General features: G+C 40.3%; 1 protein-coding gene across 1 annotated transcript in view; it reads left to right on the top strand.

The window, feature by feature from the left end:
• The first annotated feature begins 9,331 nt into the window (after window positions 1–9,331).
• CCDC175 (coiled-coil domain containing 175) overlaps window positions 9,332–18,984 on the top strand; it is a 68,920-nt gene continuing 59,267 nt past the window's right edge. Inside the window, exons 1-4 of the mRNA XM_055303705.1 lie at window positions 9,332–9,747; window positions 11,931–12,016; window positions 14,019–14,130; window positions 18,423–18,558. Of these exons, the coding sequence (XP_055159680.1) occupies window positions 9,591–9,747; window positions 11,931–12,016; window positions 14,019–14,130; window positions 18,423–18,558 (491 nt within the window). The 5' untranslated portion in view covers window positions 9,332–9,590. The remainder of the gene's footprint in view (window positions 9,748–11,930; window positions 12,017–14,018; window positions 14,131–18,422; window positions 18,559–18,984) is intronic.

An 18,984-nucleotide genomic window follows, 5' to 3' on the forward strand; every position in this document is an offset into this window, starting at 1 on the left:
TGCCTCAGCAAGACTATTTGGTTGCTAGTAAGGAAAAAACCCACTGAAGTATATGAACCATAAATGGGCATTTATTGGAAGAACATAGGGAGTCTAAAGAATTAACTGCAGAGGATTGAGTATTTTCCTAAACACACAATTTTGCTGCTTTGACCTTTGTGGTTAAAGATGGAAGTACTTAAGTTCAGGCATTACCTAACAACTCGAGCATCAATAGAGGCAAAGAAGAAAATGCCAGAAATCTGAAAGAGCTCTATACCATCGCTTAATTTTACATACACATTCATCCTGAACCAGAATCCACGTCTGTATTGCAACAGAAAAAGAAATCCTAATAGTTGGAGCCATGGTGACAATTCAGTCTTCAATTTCGGAAGCTCATTCATCTAGCAGAACTGAGAGTTCAGAGTTCTCATTAACTTTGAAATCATGGTTAAGTAAGGGTTACCTTTTTTTTTTTAATTTTTACTTTTTATTTTTTTTGTTTTTTAAGAGTTACCATTTTTTAAAATAATAATTAATAATTCTATATAATGAAATTCACCTGGAACCAAACTTTAACTACAATTTAATTTGGTGATTCAAAATGTCCTCAAGGTCTTGTAATAGCAATGATGACTAAAGCCACCATGAATGTCAGTTCTTGCCATACATGCCGATAAAGAAAAGCGCTGTGAGACCTTGAGGAAGTTGCCTTTTTCTTCTAGTATTTTTTTCTAATAAATCATGAACTGCAGTAGATTTTAAATTCCATATTTTTAAAAATTCTGAATACATGAATCTTTCCTATTATCCATTTCAACAATATCTTAAGCATCTGTTGTGTGTGAATTGCTGTGTTGGGTGCTATAAGAGATTCACAAATGAGTAAAATACTGTCCCCACTTTTAAAGAGTTCATAATATAGAGATAATAGCAACAACTAAATTTATGGAGTGGCTTATCTTGTTCCTGGCATTGTTTTAAACACTTTATATTAATTTATTTAATTCTCATGAATACCTTACAATGAAGGCCCCATTTTACAGATGAGAACATCAAGGCAGAAAGGTTACAAAGCTATTTACTAAGGACGTATTATACAGAAAAACTGTAAGACCACTCAGCTTAGGATAATTGCCACCCATGAAAAGTTTGAACAAAGTGCTTCAGAGATCTGAGATTATTGGGATCAAGGAAGAACTTATGGATGAGACCACTTTTGAGATGGGCTGACAATGTCAGTGTAATTTCAATAGGCAGAGAACCACCTGCAACAACAGACTCTAATTTTCAACACATTGAATTTGACATGTGGCAGCACAGCCAGACAAGAATGCTTAGTCTACAAGACTAAGACTTAGGGAAGAGGTTGGGCAAGAGATACATACTGAGAGTTATTCACATAGATTCAACTCTGTCAAGAAAGGAGTTTAGAGAGCATGAAGAAAAGACCAAGGATGGAGCCCAGGTGAAACATCCCCTCATGGCTTACAGGAGAAAAGGGACAAGGAGCCAGTGAAGGAAGTGAAGAGGGAATGGCCAGAACCAATTAGGAAGTAAATGTCTAGGGATGGGGGCGGGGGGACACTGGGTGATGGTGTCGAATCCTTCAGGAAAGAAGATGGGTGCCAACAGGCCTTGAGAAAAGACCAATAGAAGATGAGGAAGAGGAAATTAAGAATTCAGAGTGAAGGGATGCATGACCGCCCAGATGTAGACCACATTTTTAAGAAGTTGGTAATGAAGGGAAGCAGAGAGGGAGGGTGGCAGTAGGGTTCAGTAAAGATGCTCAGGCAAAAGTTCTGAGGAATGCATGAGGTGAGGGGGAGCTGATTGAGAAAGGTCCTTGAGGGGGTGGGAAGGAATGGGATTGAGAGCTGCAATGACTTACTTATATTTTTATTTTCCAAATGAGTCTGGAAAATCTCAACTGCATCCATATATGGAAAGAACAGTCAGCCAGTGTTATCTGACATTTTCTAAATTTGCTAAAGACCAAAAAAGAGAGAGAAGACAGATTTTTAAGTCAAATGGAGAGCTTACCTACTCCCATGATCTTTACTGAATCATTTTCAGATGAATCATCGTATCTAAAACACTTTTTGGAAATAATTACATTGATTAAAATAAGGAAAATAAGCATACTGCTACTTAAAGATCTTGAGTGCTGGAAATATCTATAAGAAATGCTAAGTGAGCATTAACAATCATCCTTGCTACCTTTCTTTTTTAAAAAAAGATTTTATTTATTTATTTGACAGAGAGAGAGAGAGCACAAGGAGGGGGAGCAGCCCGCAGAGGGAGAGGGAGAAGCAAGCTCCCCACCAAGAAGGGAGCCTGATAGGAGTCTCGATCCCAGGACCGTGAAATCATGACCCAAGCTGAAGGCAGACATCCAAACAACTGAGCCACCCAGATGCCCCACCCCACCTTGCTACCTTTCTAAATGAGGATGGCCCCTAAAGCATCAGTGACTTAAGATAATAATAAAGACATTCTTGCTTTATTGGCATTGTTGGTTCAGGCCCAATTTCATTTCTGATTACTCTGCAGATGCTCACTTGAGAAAATTACAATGCCTGTAATTGATAATGATATTCCATCCTACCATGAAGTGTTACCTTAGGCAGAAATAAACTGAACCACCAAGTAGCTGCCACCAGGGAGCAGCTTAATCTGTTCTCCATCAACATTCTCACAGCAGCATTGCCCGAGCATCAAATCCAAACTCCTGAGTTTGGATTTCAAGGCCCTTTGTGGTGAAAACACAACCCAAATTTCTGTATGCACCCTTCCTCTCCATGCACCCCATGCTTATCAGCCACACCTCCGTGACCTTGCTGACATCCTGACCCACCCCAGCCCTAACTCTGTGACCTGGTGGTGTAGTCTTGAGGTGGTTCTGGGAGAACCAGAAGTGTCGCAGACCTGGAGTCAGGAGATTGTTCTGTCTTTGTGCTAAGGTTATCCCCAAGACTATTGATTCTCTCATCTCCATGTGATTTTCTGAAAAAATTGGATCATCCTAATAATCGCCCTGGAGAATTATGATAAAGACTACATAACTCATGGAAGCAGTTCTAAAATGTACATTTTATAAAAAGCACACAATACTTTGGAGGTGTGGTACCCCCCTACACTGTACAGGAATTACATCTGGTTATGAACTGTCCTTCAAACCTTCCCCTTTCCTCCCAATTTCAAGGCCATTTTCTGAAGAATGGGGGCCATATCTTACTCATGTGTTTAGTTGAAGCACCGATGAGAGTATTGGTATGTGACAAAGTCTAACTGATCTGGATTGATCAGAGAAAGTGAGCTTTTAGGGATAATGCAAAGAAAGGAGAATCTTTTGAGGTTCACAGCTGACATCTCCAGATTCCTACCTCCACTCTCTCCTGTTCCCCTTCTTCTTTCAATTTCTTCTTTTTGTCTTGTCTTTCTCTGAACTCTGTTTTCCCTTCACTAAGAGAATAGCAAAAGAAGCCTCACTCCTTCTCATGGCTCAGGTCTCCATTCTTCAGAGAGTCCCTCCCTGGTGCCACCTAAAGGTCTCTGTTGTATGCTCTCAGCACAATGTCCAGCACATAGCAGGTACACAACTAATCCATGAACCAATGAGTTTGATGCCGGCACACGTGTGACCATGGATTTCTCTAGTGCCTGGCAGGCTTCTTTCCCTCCATGCCAACGTTTGTCCTCAGAACCCTCACTGAGTGCTCCAGGCAGCCACTGCTGTCCAATATAAACAACCTGGAAACGAAACCAGTTTCCAACCTTTGGGACAGCAACACTTGATTTAATTAGAATAATTTTCACAAAAGGTTGAATGACTGAGAGGTTTAAGGAAGGTGAGGGATGCAGAAAGGACATTAGCATTTTTATTTCAGAAGAAATGCTTTTTATTTTCCATCTAGTAGAAGGAAAAGATAGGAAATAACATGGGGTCTGTGGTAAGAACATCGTTATTCTGCTGAAGCTTCATAATTCCAGTGTGTAAAACTCCACTTTACAAATGAAGAAGGGAGATTAAGAGGTTAAACTACCTAAACTAATCTAAAACCATTAGCAAATGACACAATCAGTATTTTGATCAAAATCTGTCTGGCCCCAAGAAATCGCTGACTATAGATGAAAACAAATAGTCAAGAGACAAATTTGAAAAGGAGAACTCTTACTCAAGAGTTGTTCCAAAGACCATTGTGGTCTGTCCATGGTATAACTTGATCACGGGCACTAATCCATCTATTTGCTTCTCTAACAATCTGACGTTACCTAGGGGACTTGTTCTTCCTGCCACTTTGCCACAAATGACTGTGACGGAGGCACAGAAGCTGAGATTTATAGCCTAACTATGAGGTAGGCACTTTAAAAGCCATGTGAAGTCCAAGGGGGTAGAGAATCTTTGTCTAATGTATAATCTCTTAGAGACCTAGGCATAGAGTCAATGAGAAGGCTTAAATAGGAGAGAACCTACCAATATAGAGGAGGACCAAGACATCCTTCCTATTCAATGCTAGAAGTTTCACTGAGTTCTTTGCAACCCATAGGAAAAGCCCACCCAACCAGTTGGTTTGGGCCTAATGTTGCAGCTAATAAATATTAGTCTGGAGAACATATGCATGGCTGACATTCCATTGGTAATCCTCCAGCTATTTTGAAGACTCTTCTTTCCTGCCAACTCCACAGAAGCTGGAAATCCAGACACTCACTGTCCTAAACTCCCTTTCATGAGTAGTCTTGTGACCCAGCTCAGGCTGTTGAGAAATAAGTGTGTCAAAAGTACTCTGGGCAGATTTCCTTCCTGATGAAAGGACAGGGGGCTTCTACATGTCTCCCCTTTCCAATTCTTCCTAATTTGTACCAGTGCATGATGTCTAGGGTTATGATAGCCATCTGTGACCATGAAGCAACAAGCCTGAGGATGAAGCACAAATGCTAAAGATGGCATGGCATTTGACAAAAAAACCTTATTGACCAACCACTGTTGGGGAGCCAAGGTCATGTGCTAGACATTAGGCCCTGTACTTGGCACTGGTAGCGTCAAGAGTGAGGAAGACAGAGACTCAGTTTACTAGAATTCTCATTTCTCGAGGTTTGAGCACAGTCTAGTACTGAATCATCACATATCCTGATATACTGAACACAAAACACTGCAACATGCAACCACCTTCCATAAGTGAGTTGTTCGACACATCTATCAAGAATGATACCTTGACCAGGTCTAAACCAGGATCTAGACACACAACTCAGAAGTTGGGGCTGTCCTTGGAGGCACTAGATTTATGGAAAGAAGCAACAACAAGAGCAATATCATCCTCAAAGACCATGTAAACCTCAGATACTGCAGAAATTGCAACAAGCCTTAATACAGGAATATATATATATATATATATACTTTCAGGGCTCAGCACAATGTCTAGCACACAGCAGGTACACAACCAATATGCAAACCAATGAGTCTGACTATATATATATATATATATATATATATATATATATATTCAGTCATATATATTATATTATATTATATTATATTATATTATATTATATTATATATATACCTGAGTTAGGGGTCAAACTCCAGGCAGCAGTTGGGTTCTCCTGGCCCTCTCAGCAGCAAAAGGTAAACAGAAACAATTGCTAACCACAGCTAAAGCCAAAAATCAATTTCAGCATGAGCTTACAGAATTCAAATATGTTGTCCTGGCTACTAAGCAAAAGTCTGCCTTAAAAATATTAACTGGAACAGGGTCACCTGGCTGGCTCCCTCGGAAGACCATGCAACTCTTGATCTCTGGGTCATGAGTTGGAGCCCCACACTGAGTGTAAAGATTACTAAATAAATAAATAAACCTAAAAAAGTTAAATGGAATGTGAATGCATCTGTATTACCAAAGTAAGAAAGATACACAAGAGAATTGAGATGTAGCTTTTGACTCAGTGAACAGCACCTATATAGCTAATAAAGGCTCAGAAAGCTTTTTTTTATACACTCAACTATATTAAATTTGTATATTTTCTTTATTTTTTATTTTAAAAAGCTTTATTTTTTCTAATTACAAAGGTATACATGGTTATGGAAAAATATTTAAATACAAAAATACGATAAAGAAAAAAGTTCACATTACCCACATAATAGTTTCCTATTCCTGTTATAACAAATTATCATAAATTTAGAGGCTTTAAACAACACATTAATTATCTTCCCCTTCTGGTGGTCAGAAGTCCCACTGGGCTAAAATCAAGGGGTCAGCAAGGCTAGGTTTCCTCTGGAAATTTTGGAGGAGAATCTCTTTCCTTGCCATTTTCACTTTCTAGAAGTCATCTGTATTCCTTGGCTCATGGCCCTTTCTCCATCTTTAAAGGCAACGAGGCAGTGTCTTTAAATCTCTATGATACTGATTCTCCTGTCTCCCTTCTTTAGTTCTAAGGACTCATGATTACACTGACCCATCTGCATAATCTAGAATACTTTCCTTATCTCAAGATCTATGGATTTTAACCCCAAATTCCATCTGCAACTTTAATTACCTCTTACCATCTAACATAACATAGTCACAGTTTCCAGGGATTAGGACATTTTAGGGAGGTGTTATTTTACCTAACACACCCATAATTTTATTAACCAGGATAAACCACAGTGAACATTTTAGTGAACAATTCTTCCCAGGCCACTTCCCATGCAAATGCACATAGGGATCTACTTATATACATTTATTTATTATATGGATATATAAAAATTGAATATTACACCTGTCTTTTGCTACTTGCTTTTTTTTTTTTTTTTTTACCTAACCTCATGGGAAATGTGTGTGTGTAAATTTCTACCCATTATTTTTAATACCTACCATATTATTGTTTCACCATTAAGTAATGTTTTTTGAGCATAGGGCGGCCTGGGTGGCTCAGCGGTTTAACGCCGCCTTCAGCCCAGGGCATGATCCTGGAGATCTAGGATCGAGTCCCACATCAGGCTCCCTGCATGGAGCCTGCTTCTCCCTCTGCCTATGTCTCTGCCTCCCTCTGTGTCTCTCATGAATAAAGAGATAAAATATTTAAACAAAATGTTTTTTGAGTATATACCATGTGTTGCACACAGCATTAAGTGCTCACTTAACTTAGTCCTTACAACAGTTCTATGAACTAAGAGCTAATATCACCACCACCTTCAGAGCAAGGATACTGGAGGGCATTCATAGATTAATTTGCTCAAGAGACACCTCATCTGGTTGATGGTAGTACTCATTTTAACTACCCTATAACCATGCTCTTCACCATATGGTGACCTGCTTTCTAGAATAGGAAACACAGATGTCCCTTAGGTTATTTAAACTCAGTGTCCCACCATAAACCATTTTGGCTGTTTGTAAGTTTTTACTATTAAAACTGGAACTGAAAGAAACGAGATCATACCCATGTCCTTGGACGCACCTGTGATGATTTTTTGAAAGAACAATTCCTAGAAGTATTACTATATGCTAAGACTTCTTTTTGTATTTCCAAAATGTCCTCCAGACAAGGTATAGTAAATTCACACCCCCAGTGTCAACACTTTGAATTATTATTCTTTTTAATCTTAATAATATAATGAGGAAAATGAATGTATTATTTTTTTCTTTGCTAATTTCTTTAAATGTTATTTCAAGATGTTTCTTGGGATTTTTTTTCTTTTATGAAGTGCTTGTTCATATTACTTGTCCAGGTTTCTACTTGGGATTAATAAAGTTCCCTTTGAAAAGGATGGTTTGGATTTTGTAAGGTCATCCCACATGGAAGGAACTATGAGTCAAAGTAGAAGCTGGAAATACCTCAGAAAGCATGTTCAGGAAAAAGAATGGAAATAGACATAAAAAGTCATAAAATCTGGGTGCCTGGGTGGCTCAGTGGGTGAAATGTCTGCCTTCAGCTCAGGTCATTGTCCCAGAGTCCTCGGATGGAGCCCCACATTAGGCTCCCTGCTCCACGGAGAGCCTGCTTCTCCCTCTCCCTCTGCCTCTGTCTCTCATGAATAAACATATAAAACCTTTTTTAAAAGTCATAAAATCTAAAATAAATCCAGGAAGTGGGGATGCCCCCTTAGGGATTGGCCTCATTCATAAACAATGGAGAGCAATGTGGTTCAAATGAGATGATGAGTAGAAAGAATATTCTGGTAACAGCATAAAGGTTGGCTTGGGGGGAGGGAGGGCATTGTCCAGTCTAGGTAGCTCAAAAAAAGAGGAATTTGGTCACAGGGAATGTTCTACAAGAAATATAGAAACCAAAGGAGATGAAAAGAAGGCTCCAAGGATCAGAAAGCTGTACAACCCTGTACTGTGCCCACATGCCCACACTGACTGCTGAGTAGTTGCAGAGTGCTGGAGGGACTGGCTCCCTCCGGCCTTCTCTGGAGCCACCAAAACTAGGGAAACTGCCACTCCTGGAGACTAATGTCCCACCAGTCTTGGAGGGCTAATGTCCCACCAGTGCCTCCTATTGGTGGAACTTAGGAAACCATCTAGCAAGAGTGAGAAATGCCATTTCCAGGCGTCCTGCCTCTGCCACACAGAGGAACTCACAGAAAGGCAGGGATAGATCTGAATACTAATAGACCAAATCTAGCGAAAAAGGGGACTCCGGAGAGTGTCCATGGCCAGGCTATGGCTCTCCCTGGAAGGAGACCTGGATTCCAGAACTAGTTTTGTTATTGTCATGCTATGTCTTCTCCAAGGCAGCATATAGTATGGTGATTCAGGGCAGAGGCTCAGTGTCCCATTTGAAAATGGGAAATAATACCTACCTCAGAAATTTTTAAAAAGTTAAATGGGTACTATAAAGGACTACAAAAGGTGCCTGGAACTTAGCATTCAACAAATGACAGCTATTGTCATTGTCACTATCTGATCTCAGTTTTGCCAACTGTAGAAACGTTACAAGAGGAGGGTTAAATCATCTTCGGTGATTTCCTGCCAGCCAGAGGAAACGGGAACTAATAGTCAACCTCAATCAGTGCCTGGCTCTGGGCTGAATTTCGGAGATGCAGAGAGAAATAAATGATATCCCTGCAGAGAAAAATAGATAATATCCCTGCCACCCAGAGCTCACCATTTGATAAGAAGACAGAGGAAAATCACTGATTCAAGGTAGAATGTGCTCACTGATAGACCAGATACAATGAAAGTTCTAGAGGAGTACAGAGATGCATTTTGCAGCATCGTGGAAAGATTTATACGGGCTCCACTTTAAATCCAAAATTATGTTCTCTGCCCGTGGGCAGATCGCTTAGTCATCCTTGCCCGTTTCCTTGGCTGTAAAAGTGGAGACAGTAGAAGAACCTGCCTCACAAAGCCGGTGTACCCGGCGCAGAGATGCCTCCAAAAGTGTGACTCCAGGGGTCCGCGAGAAAGGGCCCGACCGAGCTCAGAAATGCAAATGCAAACGCAAAGGAGGAAAGGGCGGCGGACGAGCGGCCCCGGGCCCCAGGATCGCTTCGTGACTCCGGCCCAGGTCGGCAGAACCCGGCAGGCGCCACCCCCGCGGGCGCCCGGGGCCTCGGCGTCGCTGTCGCCCGTGGCAACCGCCCGCCCCGGCGCCGGGCCTGCGAGGCTGGGCGCGGGAGCCGCAGGATGGCCCTGAGCTCCTGGTCCCTAGAGCTGGGGCGCGGCGAGCAGGCGCGGCGGGCGGCGGGCGTCTCCACCGGCCCCTCCCTGCAGTTGTGCACCCTGCCCCCCTCCCTGGGCTCCGCCGTCGCGACCGCGGCGCTGGAGCAGCTCTTGGCTGTGGGTGAGCAGCCTGCGGGCGCCGGGAGGGCCGGCGCCTCGCTGGTGGCACCTGGCGGGCACTGGGCGGGGGCCTTCCTTCTCCCCAGGGAACCGGGGTGGCCCTGACTCAGGCTGAGTCCTCTCAGGCTCCTTGCGGGAGGGGGAGACGGCCCGGTGGGACCCAGGGCTCTGCTCTCGGGCTCTAGCGCCACTGGAGTGACGTGGCCCAGCTCACACTAGCAACTGGCGACAAACCCGGCCGGGGGCAAAGCCTGGACTCTCAGGCCACTGCCATTTGCCTGCGACTGGAACCCCACTCGCATTCAGATTACGCATTTAATTTCAGCTTCCCCCCTTCTTTTCGTTGTAAGTTAACTTCCTCCAGCATCTTGCCAGGGTCAAGTGGAGAGCTTAACGGGCAAACAAGAAAGGGGGCTCTTAAGCTCCGGTTGTATTAGACAAGGACAATTAGACAAGGGTGTTTAGGAGATGCAAACGTAATAACCTTGGATTTGGCCAGCTTAAAATGTTGCTTCAGTTACAAAGCTGAACCGGTAATCAAAACACCTGAGTTTAAGGTTAAGCTATGGTCCAATAAAGGACATTTCTTGTTTAGCTCATAAACCGTTTAGGCCAAACAACAAAGCATCTCCTTGCTCTACTATCAGCATCTCATGACTTCAAGGTAATCACACTGATTTCTATTATAATGTTACTGCTAGTTTGGGATAGTTTCTCTTTTTTCTTCTTAGATGAACTAATTTAACTTCACGATCCCTGTGAGATAGGCTTGCATGAGTATTATCATGAGGAATGTTAACCACCAAAGAGATTTAAATGAGTCACTATCACTGGCCTGGTAGAGGTAGGGTCTTGAACTCTCTTCAAACTTGCTCAACATGTACACTTCATCCCAGTGCTTCTGTGCAAGTATTTTTCTGCTAGTAATTTCTGGGCTCTCAAAATTTTTTGTAGGAAAAAAAAAAAAACTTCATTAAGCCTCTTGTGGGAGTAAGAAAATATGCAGCTCTCCAGCTTATTTGCAAGTGGGAACAGCTTGTGCTCATTCATTCCATTAGAAGAAAGGGAAGGATAACAGGCAAGGCCTGTCCCCTCCTAACTTAACACACACTTGCTTGCAAACCCAGTAACTGATTTTCACTTGGTTTGAGAGCTTAGTTGATTAGGAGAATCCAAGTTCCCAGGAACTGAGGGCAGAAATTGTTCTTTACTCTTCTGATTATGTAAGTGTGACCATTGAAGCCAAGGACTCTCAAATCACACTTGTGTTTGAATCTGGACTGTCTCAGTGATTGGCTCTGTGACCTTGAACATATGACATAACCTCAAAAGTCAGATTTCTCACCTGTGAAATGGGATTCATTATAAGCTCATAGTAATCAACTTAGGTAATGCATGTAAAACATGAATCCCATCAAATTTATCCCACATATCAAGATGCAGGCCTGGAATTCATTTGGACCAAGTCTGTGTAACTCAGTGGCACCAGAGCCAATGTAAGTATAACTTCCTCTGTTCTTTTTCCTCCTCTTATCCATTTTCCCCCCTTCCTTCTTTCCATTTGGTATGTATCAGGTCTTCATTACCATTGCTAACATTTCATAAGCCTGTCCTCCTCTGTGCTTCCTATTTATGGTGTGTGAGGGAAAGGAGACATCCTTCATATGTCAGGGAATCAAGAGGGCTTAGAAATTCTGCCTACCTCACACCTACCAGTTTTACAAATATTTACTTTCATCCCAGGATTAAAATATTGGCACAGAAGTAAACATAAGGGACTTTGAAACAGTTAATTAAATGAGTAGAGTTTTTTGCAAAATATTATATTTGCATATATACAACTATATATATATGAAAACATTCTTAAATCTACATTATAGACCCTTATTCCTTTCATAAATATTTATTGAAATTCTTGTCCTGTTCTATATAGATTCCTTCTACCATGAGAGATGCAAAGATGGAATATCAAGAGGCGTTTGTCTTCAAGAAACATTAAATATATGCCTAAATTAGAATACTATGAACTAGGACACATGTTCAAAAGAGAGTCATATTAAGTACTATAGGAATTCAGAGAAGATAAAATTTTCAGTCGAGCAGGCATTTGAGCTAGATCTAAAGGATTAAAAAGGATTTGGACAAATAAATAAGAGATCTTCATTTTCTAATTTTTTTCTTTAGAACAATCACTACAAAGTGACTATTTTAAATGCAACGAAGAAGCTAGGACCTTTCTTAAGGACACTGCTATCGCTGTTAAGAAATTGGTATAGTATTATCTATAAGAGCTATTTTTTTCAATCTTCTGTTTATTTCTTCATCAATTTTTAACTTAGCACCAACTCTGTTCAAGATACTTGAATAGATGAATAGGGAAAATGTTTATCTCAATTCACTAAGTATTTGTACCAGTGTCGATCAGCTGGGGAGTGTTGCCTGATTTTTTTGTGAAGAGCATTGCATTAAAGATCTGTGCTATGGATGAGGGAGGGCAAGCCTGCTTGGGAGAGCAATACTGGTGGTAGCAGAGCTCCATTAAGGGGTGGTCCACATGGGCAAATGTTTGACCCCAATATATAAGCCATGACGGTGCCCATTTACTCAGTTGTCTATAAGCAATTTCTTACATAACTGCTAAAAGACGATTTAGCACCTATTCCATTGGAGTAGACAGTGCTAGTCAGTGAAAACAACTCTGGTTATACTAACTTGGCCCCATCAAGGAAATATTTAAAGAATCTCCCTCTGAAGTATCACAAGTGTGTGTCTACTTGGCCCTGGATGATGTTTACAATGCTTTCCCAGCAGGCTGAAATGGGTGAGGTCTCTTTATTTGATTTAAAAATATCGAGTAAGAATCTACAACCTATCAAATATCTAAAAATGTAGAAATATGGCTGTAAAGGAAAGGAATTTGAATCTACAGACTGCTGAAAAAAATTCGTCTCCTTTATATTTTTCTGTGATTACATATAGTTGTGGATGTATACTACAGCATTATACTTTATAATCCCAGTTAATTGAATACATATCTGTAAACCCCAGGAGTTTGTGCATTTGGTGCTGCCCTGTGCTTCCATGGAAACCTTCTTCATCTTTGTTCTTTGAGTTTTGTTTTCCTCCCTGGCTTGAAAGGGTCAAAATATGTATTGTGGCTTGTTAAAGTATCTAGTATGTTAATAGGTGAGCTGTTAAATCTCTTAAAGATAAATCCCTCCATCTTTTAAAACAACACATTTTCACAATTCTGAAAGCACTGCATGTTTACCCTGAATATTTCTTTAAATAGACGAGTAAAAAGAGGGAAATAAAAACCACCATGATCCCAGCACCCTAAAATAATCATAATTAACTCCTTGATGAATGTCTTTCCTACTTTCAGGGAATAGATGATGCTTGTATTGAATTTTATTTTTTAATAGAAAAGTGATCACACTATATATACAATTATGTAATCAGCTTTTTATTGCTCATAAAATATAATGGCAATTTCTCAGATCATAAAAGAACTATAGCCATCATGACCATTTATTTAAGAGACTATCTATTTTTTCCACTAACAGATTTTTGGATGGTTTTCCTTTTTTTCAAAATAAGGCCCACCAAAGGGATCCCTGGGTGGTGCAGCGGTTTGGCGCCTGCCTTTGGCCCAGGGCGCGATCCTGGAGACCCGGGATCGAATCCCACGTCAGGCTCCCTGTGCATGGAGCCTGCTTCTCCCTCTGCCTGTGTCTCTGCCTCTCTCTCTCTCTGTATGACTATCGTAAAAATAAAAAAAAAAAAAAATTAAAAAAAAATTAAAAAAAAAAAAATAAGGCCCACCAAAAAAACAAAGCACAAAAATCCCCACCAGACTATTTGTTTGGATTTGTGGGTATGTATAAAAAATATTGTTCTGTATACCTAAGCATATTTTTATTGGCATTTTCCATTCTTTAATTACGCAGGTTTTTCTCTCAGCATTACCTTTTTTGTTGGAGTCTCTTCTTTTAAATTGATTGAAATTGCATACAAGAAACATAAGAAAAGATGATTTCTGAGAAGAAATTCAGCAGAGATTAAAAAGACAAATTAACAATGACATCTTAAAAACTGATTATAGAAGAACAATTTTTCACACTTTCTATTCCAAATAAAAATAAGAGCAGAAGGTGTTGAATGGAAATCAAAGTTTGATTGCTGAAAACATTTATAATAGTGCATTGCTTAGGAAATCAATTTTATTAGTTTAATGCCTTAACTTTTTGAATATGTAATTTAAATTTTCAGGAAGAAATGAGAAAAGCCACAATTGATCGCCTAGAAATTGAAAGCATGGAACTCAGCAGACTATATTTTCTGCTGGAAACTCTTCCCAGTAGCATTGGCAGAGAATTGGAAGGTACTTTTAAGATTATCAACCATAGAAATTTAGTTTATCTTATAAGAAACTAGAGCCTACTACTTGTAATAAATTTAATAGTTCATGTCAAAATAGCTAGAAAGAATACACAACACAAACACAGATCCATAATAATTTTCCCTTACATTTTAGATGGAAATGATATTGATATATATATACACAACTTGAATTTATACAATTTAGTTGCTAAATAGACTAATGATACATAGATCAGCCCATTCCAAATTGGTATTTATCCAATTTAATCAGGAACTTTGATTCAGCTAAACCAGCATTCTGCTATCTGTCCCTGTAAGTTTGGGGATTATAGATACCTCATATAAGTGGAATCATATAATACTTGTCCTTTTGTGACTGGCTACATTTCACTTGGCAGGTCTTCAGGGTTCATCCATGTTGTACCATGTGTCAGAATTTTCCTTCATTTTAAGGCCAAACTATATTCCATTGTATGTGTATACCATGTTTTGTTTATTCATCCACTGATGGACCCTTGGGTTGTTTCTACTGTGAACAAAGCTGTTATAAACATGGTGGTACAAGTATCGTTTGGGTCCCTGCTTCCCAGTACTTTTGGGCATATACACAGAGGGAATTGCTGAATTATATGGTAATATTGTACTTTAAGTTTTGAGAAACTGCCATACTGTTTTCTATTTTTTTTTAAATATTTGAGAGAGAGAGAACATGAATGAGGGGGTGGTTGTTGAACAGAGGGAAAAAAAATCAGCCTCCCCACTGAGTGGGTAGCCAGACATGGTGCTGGATCTAGGACTGTGGTGAGATCAGGGCCTGAGCTGAAGTGAGGCGCTTAACCAACTGAGCCACACAGGCACCCCTGCCATACTGTTTTCCATAGTGGCTGCAGTATTTTACATTCCACCTACAATGCACAAGGATCCTAATTTCTTCACGTTCTTGTCAATATTTGTTCTTTTGTGTTCTTTTTGGTTTTTTAAATATAGCCATCCCAGTGGGTGTGAATTGGTATCGTGGTTTTGATTTGCATTTCCCAAATGACTAGTGACATTGAGCATTTTTTCATTGCTTATTGGTAATCTGCTTACCTTCTTTGAAGAAGTATCTATTCAGGTCCTTTGTTCATCTTTTAACTAGGTTGTTTGTTGTTACTGAGTTGTGGGAATTCTTCCTCATATAGTCGGATGTTAACCTTTTATCAGATATGTGACCTGCAAGTATTTTGACCCATTCCATGGTTTGTCTTTTCACTCTGTTGATATTGCCTTTTGATGTACAAAAGTTTTAAATTTTGATGTCAGTCCAGTTCATCTATATTTTCTTTTGTGGCCTGTACTTTTGGTGTCCTATTCTAGAAATCATTGCTAAATCCAATGTCATGAAGATTTCCCCCTATGTTTTCTTCTAAGAGTTTTATAGTTTTAGCTCTTACATTTAGGTTTTTTATTCATTTTTAGTTAAATTTTATATTTGGTGTAAGGTAAGGATTCAGTCATCTTCCCACCTGCCAGGAGTATTGGCTGAGGCTGAGGACTCAGGTCCTCTACAGGAGTTGCCCTGGACAAGAGAGGAAGGCTTGGCACCACCCCCTGCCCCATCATGGTACCTTCTCTCCTCAGGTGTCACCACATTCAGGGATCAGTCACCATGAGAATACAAAGGTCCACCTCCCTTGCTCAACATAGAACAACTTCCAAGTGTCATCACAGCTCTAAAGTTTACTACCCTTTTATCTCCCCCTCCCCCACCCAGTAGTCTAATTTAAAGCAAACCAAAGCAACTTCATGGTAGATTTCCACCAGTGAGGCACCAAATTGTGACAGATTTTCTCTGGCACTGTTTGGGTGGTTTTGCAGTAAGTTCGGAAGCATTGCAACTCCTTGTGGACAGGTCCACAATGAGCAAAACTAACAATAACCTGGCTCTCTCAGATGGAGCTACCAACTAGTTTCTAGAGAATTTATTGTGTAGAAATGGGTAGTCCAGTACCTTCTAAACATCAGTGTCAAAAAAAAATCATTTTTCTATCATGCTCTGAGGTAAACCTCTGAAGTGTTCTGCGATTTGTTATGACTATCTGATTTGTTATTTGTTGATGAATACTTTGTTCTTTCACACACTGAGTTCCCCAGAAAGCAGATTCCCCCAGAATTCAATTCCCCCAGAAGCCAGATTTCCATGAGTTTGACCAGCCCAGCATTTCATGAATTTCTTTGCCATCCAGTAGCCACCACCCTTTCCAATGAGGGCTGGATCTCAGGTCTGGAGGTGCTGATTCCTCAAACACTCAGCCCTTGGGGTAGTGGCTGCTCCTTATGCCTGCTGTTCCTGAATCCTTTAGAGTTCTCTTTCTTATTATGCAGTGCCTCATTACTCTCATCCTCCACTAGACTTAATAATTCTCTACGATAAAATTCCCCTATTCATAAGATTTCAATCTCCTTATTAGACACTGAGTGATACAGTCAATTATAAAACAGTATGCATGGTGTTAGTCTCATCTGGCAGGGAAAATACAACAAACTCTATATACAGGGGAAGAGAAGACTTAGAAGAATCTGTGCTGATGGCAGAATTAAGAATATTTTGGCTTTTATAATCAGGAAAAGTATTTAGAAGGAAAAGAGCCTACTAGATGAAGAGGTTCTTGATATACACTGAATACTTAACCACATAAATTTCATTGATATTATGTTATATAACTTTGCTACTCAAAGTATGGTTCTTGAATCAGCAGCATCAATGGCATCTGAAAGCTTGCTCTAATAAGCAGACTCTATCAGCCCACCCCAGAACTACTATATCAGAATCCGTATGTGGGGGCACCTGGGTGGCTCAGTCAGTTAAGTGTCCTACTCTTGATTTCAGCTCAGGTCGTGATTTCAGGGTCCTGGCTCTTGAGCCCCATGTCAGGCTCCACATAGAGTCTGCTTTTCCCTTTCCCCCTACTCCTTCCCTCACTCATGCACAGTCTCACACTCTCTCTCTAAAATAGATAAATAATATCTTTAAAAGAAAAGAATCTGTATTTCAATAATATCCTCAGGTGATGATATATGCATATTTGAGACCTAAAAGTCTGGGAAGCCCCGCTACAATGAGCAAAACTAACAATAACCTGGCTCTCTCAGATGGAGCTACCAACTAGTTTCTAGAGAATTTATTGTGTAGAAATGGGTAGTCCAGTACCTTCTAAAATCAGTGTAAAAAAAATCATTTTTCTATCATGCTCTGAGGTAAACCTCTGAAGTATTCTGCGATTTGTTATGACTATCTGATTTGTTATTTGTTGATGAATACTTTGTTCTTTCACACACTGAGTTCCCCAGAAAGCAGAGCCAGAGGCTTTTACACTATTATTTGGGAGCACAATCCAAACAGGAGAAGGTTCTGGGGAGGGGGGGTGGGAGGAAGAGAGTGGGATAAGGAGACGAAAGCAGGGAGAAGAAAGAGCTGAGGAGGGATACGTGATGCCAACTGCCATTACATGCAACTAATTAAGTATGGAAACATGGCCCAAGACACACTGTTACATCTTCTCTGTACTGTCCAGGCAATGGCCGCTGCCTGTCATTGGTCCAGTGTTTGCCTGCCTCCCACACTTTGGGTTACACGTGCACAATGTGCATATCTAAAGAAGCCCCATGGTAGAGTGACAAGGGGGTCCTAGACAGGAGGTGAGAAGGGGACAGAATAAGCAGGAATGAGGTGCTGCCAGACTATGCCAGTCTGAAGTCGTTCAGAGCCCACAGAAAGCTGGTCACCACAGCAGCAGCTGAAGTAAGGGAAATAATTGATAGGTAAGATTGAGAGGACCCAAAGGGGTAAGAGGCTGGAACATAATTAAGACAGGAGGCACCACTGCCAATGTCATATATGCTGCAGTTACTCCTCAAATCAGATGTGTATTTACTGTGTTCTGTAACTTCTGATTCCTTCACCCCAACACCCAACATGCCTAGTCCATCTTTTTTTCTTCATTCACATCCTGGGATCCAATGTATAAATTCCATATTGCAAGTATTATGCATAACTCTTCTAAAGGATCTTATTTTGTGTACTATATATGTCAGAATATAGTGTACATTGCCATATAATGTAAAAAGACAATGCAACCAAGCTATCTGTCGTACCAACTAAAATACCAAATTTTGAACAGTGGAAAAAAAACAGGAATATGAACAGGTACATAATTAAAAGAATATTTCAAAGACCTAATTTTGTCATGATTTGAAAAGTCAATATCAAGTGTGCTGTTTCTCAGCCTAGTAACATTTCCACTTACTTTTAAGAATGTGTCAGAGATGCACGGAGATTAAATCTTTTTGAGATAAATCAGATACAGACGGACATTACAAGAATGAATAATGAAATACAGTCTCTGAAGATGAAAATACTTGATCTGAAAAAAATTAATGAAATGCTAGGGTATGTATTTTTTTTTAATTTAGTACTTGCAGGAGTTGGGGGTCTGTGCCTGGAATGCAAAAACTGTCCTAAGGGGTCTGTCTTCTGGTCTGAACTGGTGTAGGGTCAGTAGGGGGTGGGTATCACATGTAGCAGATGACTCTGGCTAATGAGGGGCATGTGATGGGCATGCAGAGCTGGGGAGGAGAACCTAAAATCTTTAACCACTGCAGTCAGGAGACCCGTAAAGTTTCAGAGGCCATTCGGCTTCCCAGCAGCAACTACTGTGTGTGAATCACATGCCACCTGTAAAGGCGGAGGCACAGAGTGGTTTTAATTTCCATCTTAGTAAAATTAAATTTACAAGCCGCAACCACTAAACCACTAAAGCAAGAAATCTGGCTGGATATTGTATTGTAGATAATAGTATCAAACCAGATATATTGT

The sequence above is a fragment of the Nyctereutes procyonoides genome, unplaced genomic scaffold (genome assembly GCF_905146905.1).
Source record: "Nyctereutes procyonoides isolate TBG_1078 unplaced genomic scaffold, NYPRO_anot_genome, whole genome shotgun sequence".
In the NCBI taxonomy this organism is placed as follows: Eukaryota; Metazoa; Chordata; class Mammalia; order Carnivora; family Canidae; genus Nyctereutes; species Nyctereutes procyonoides.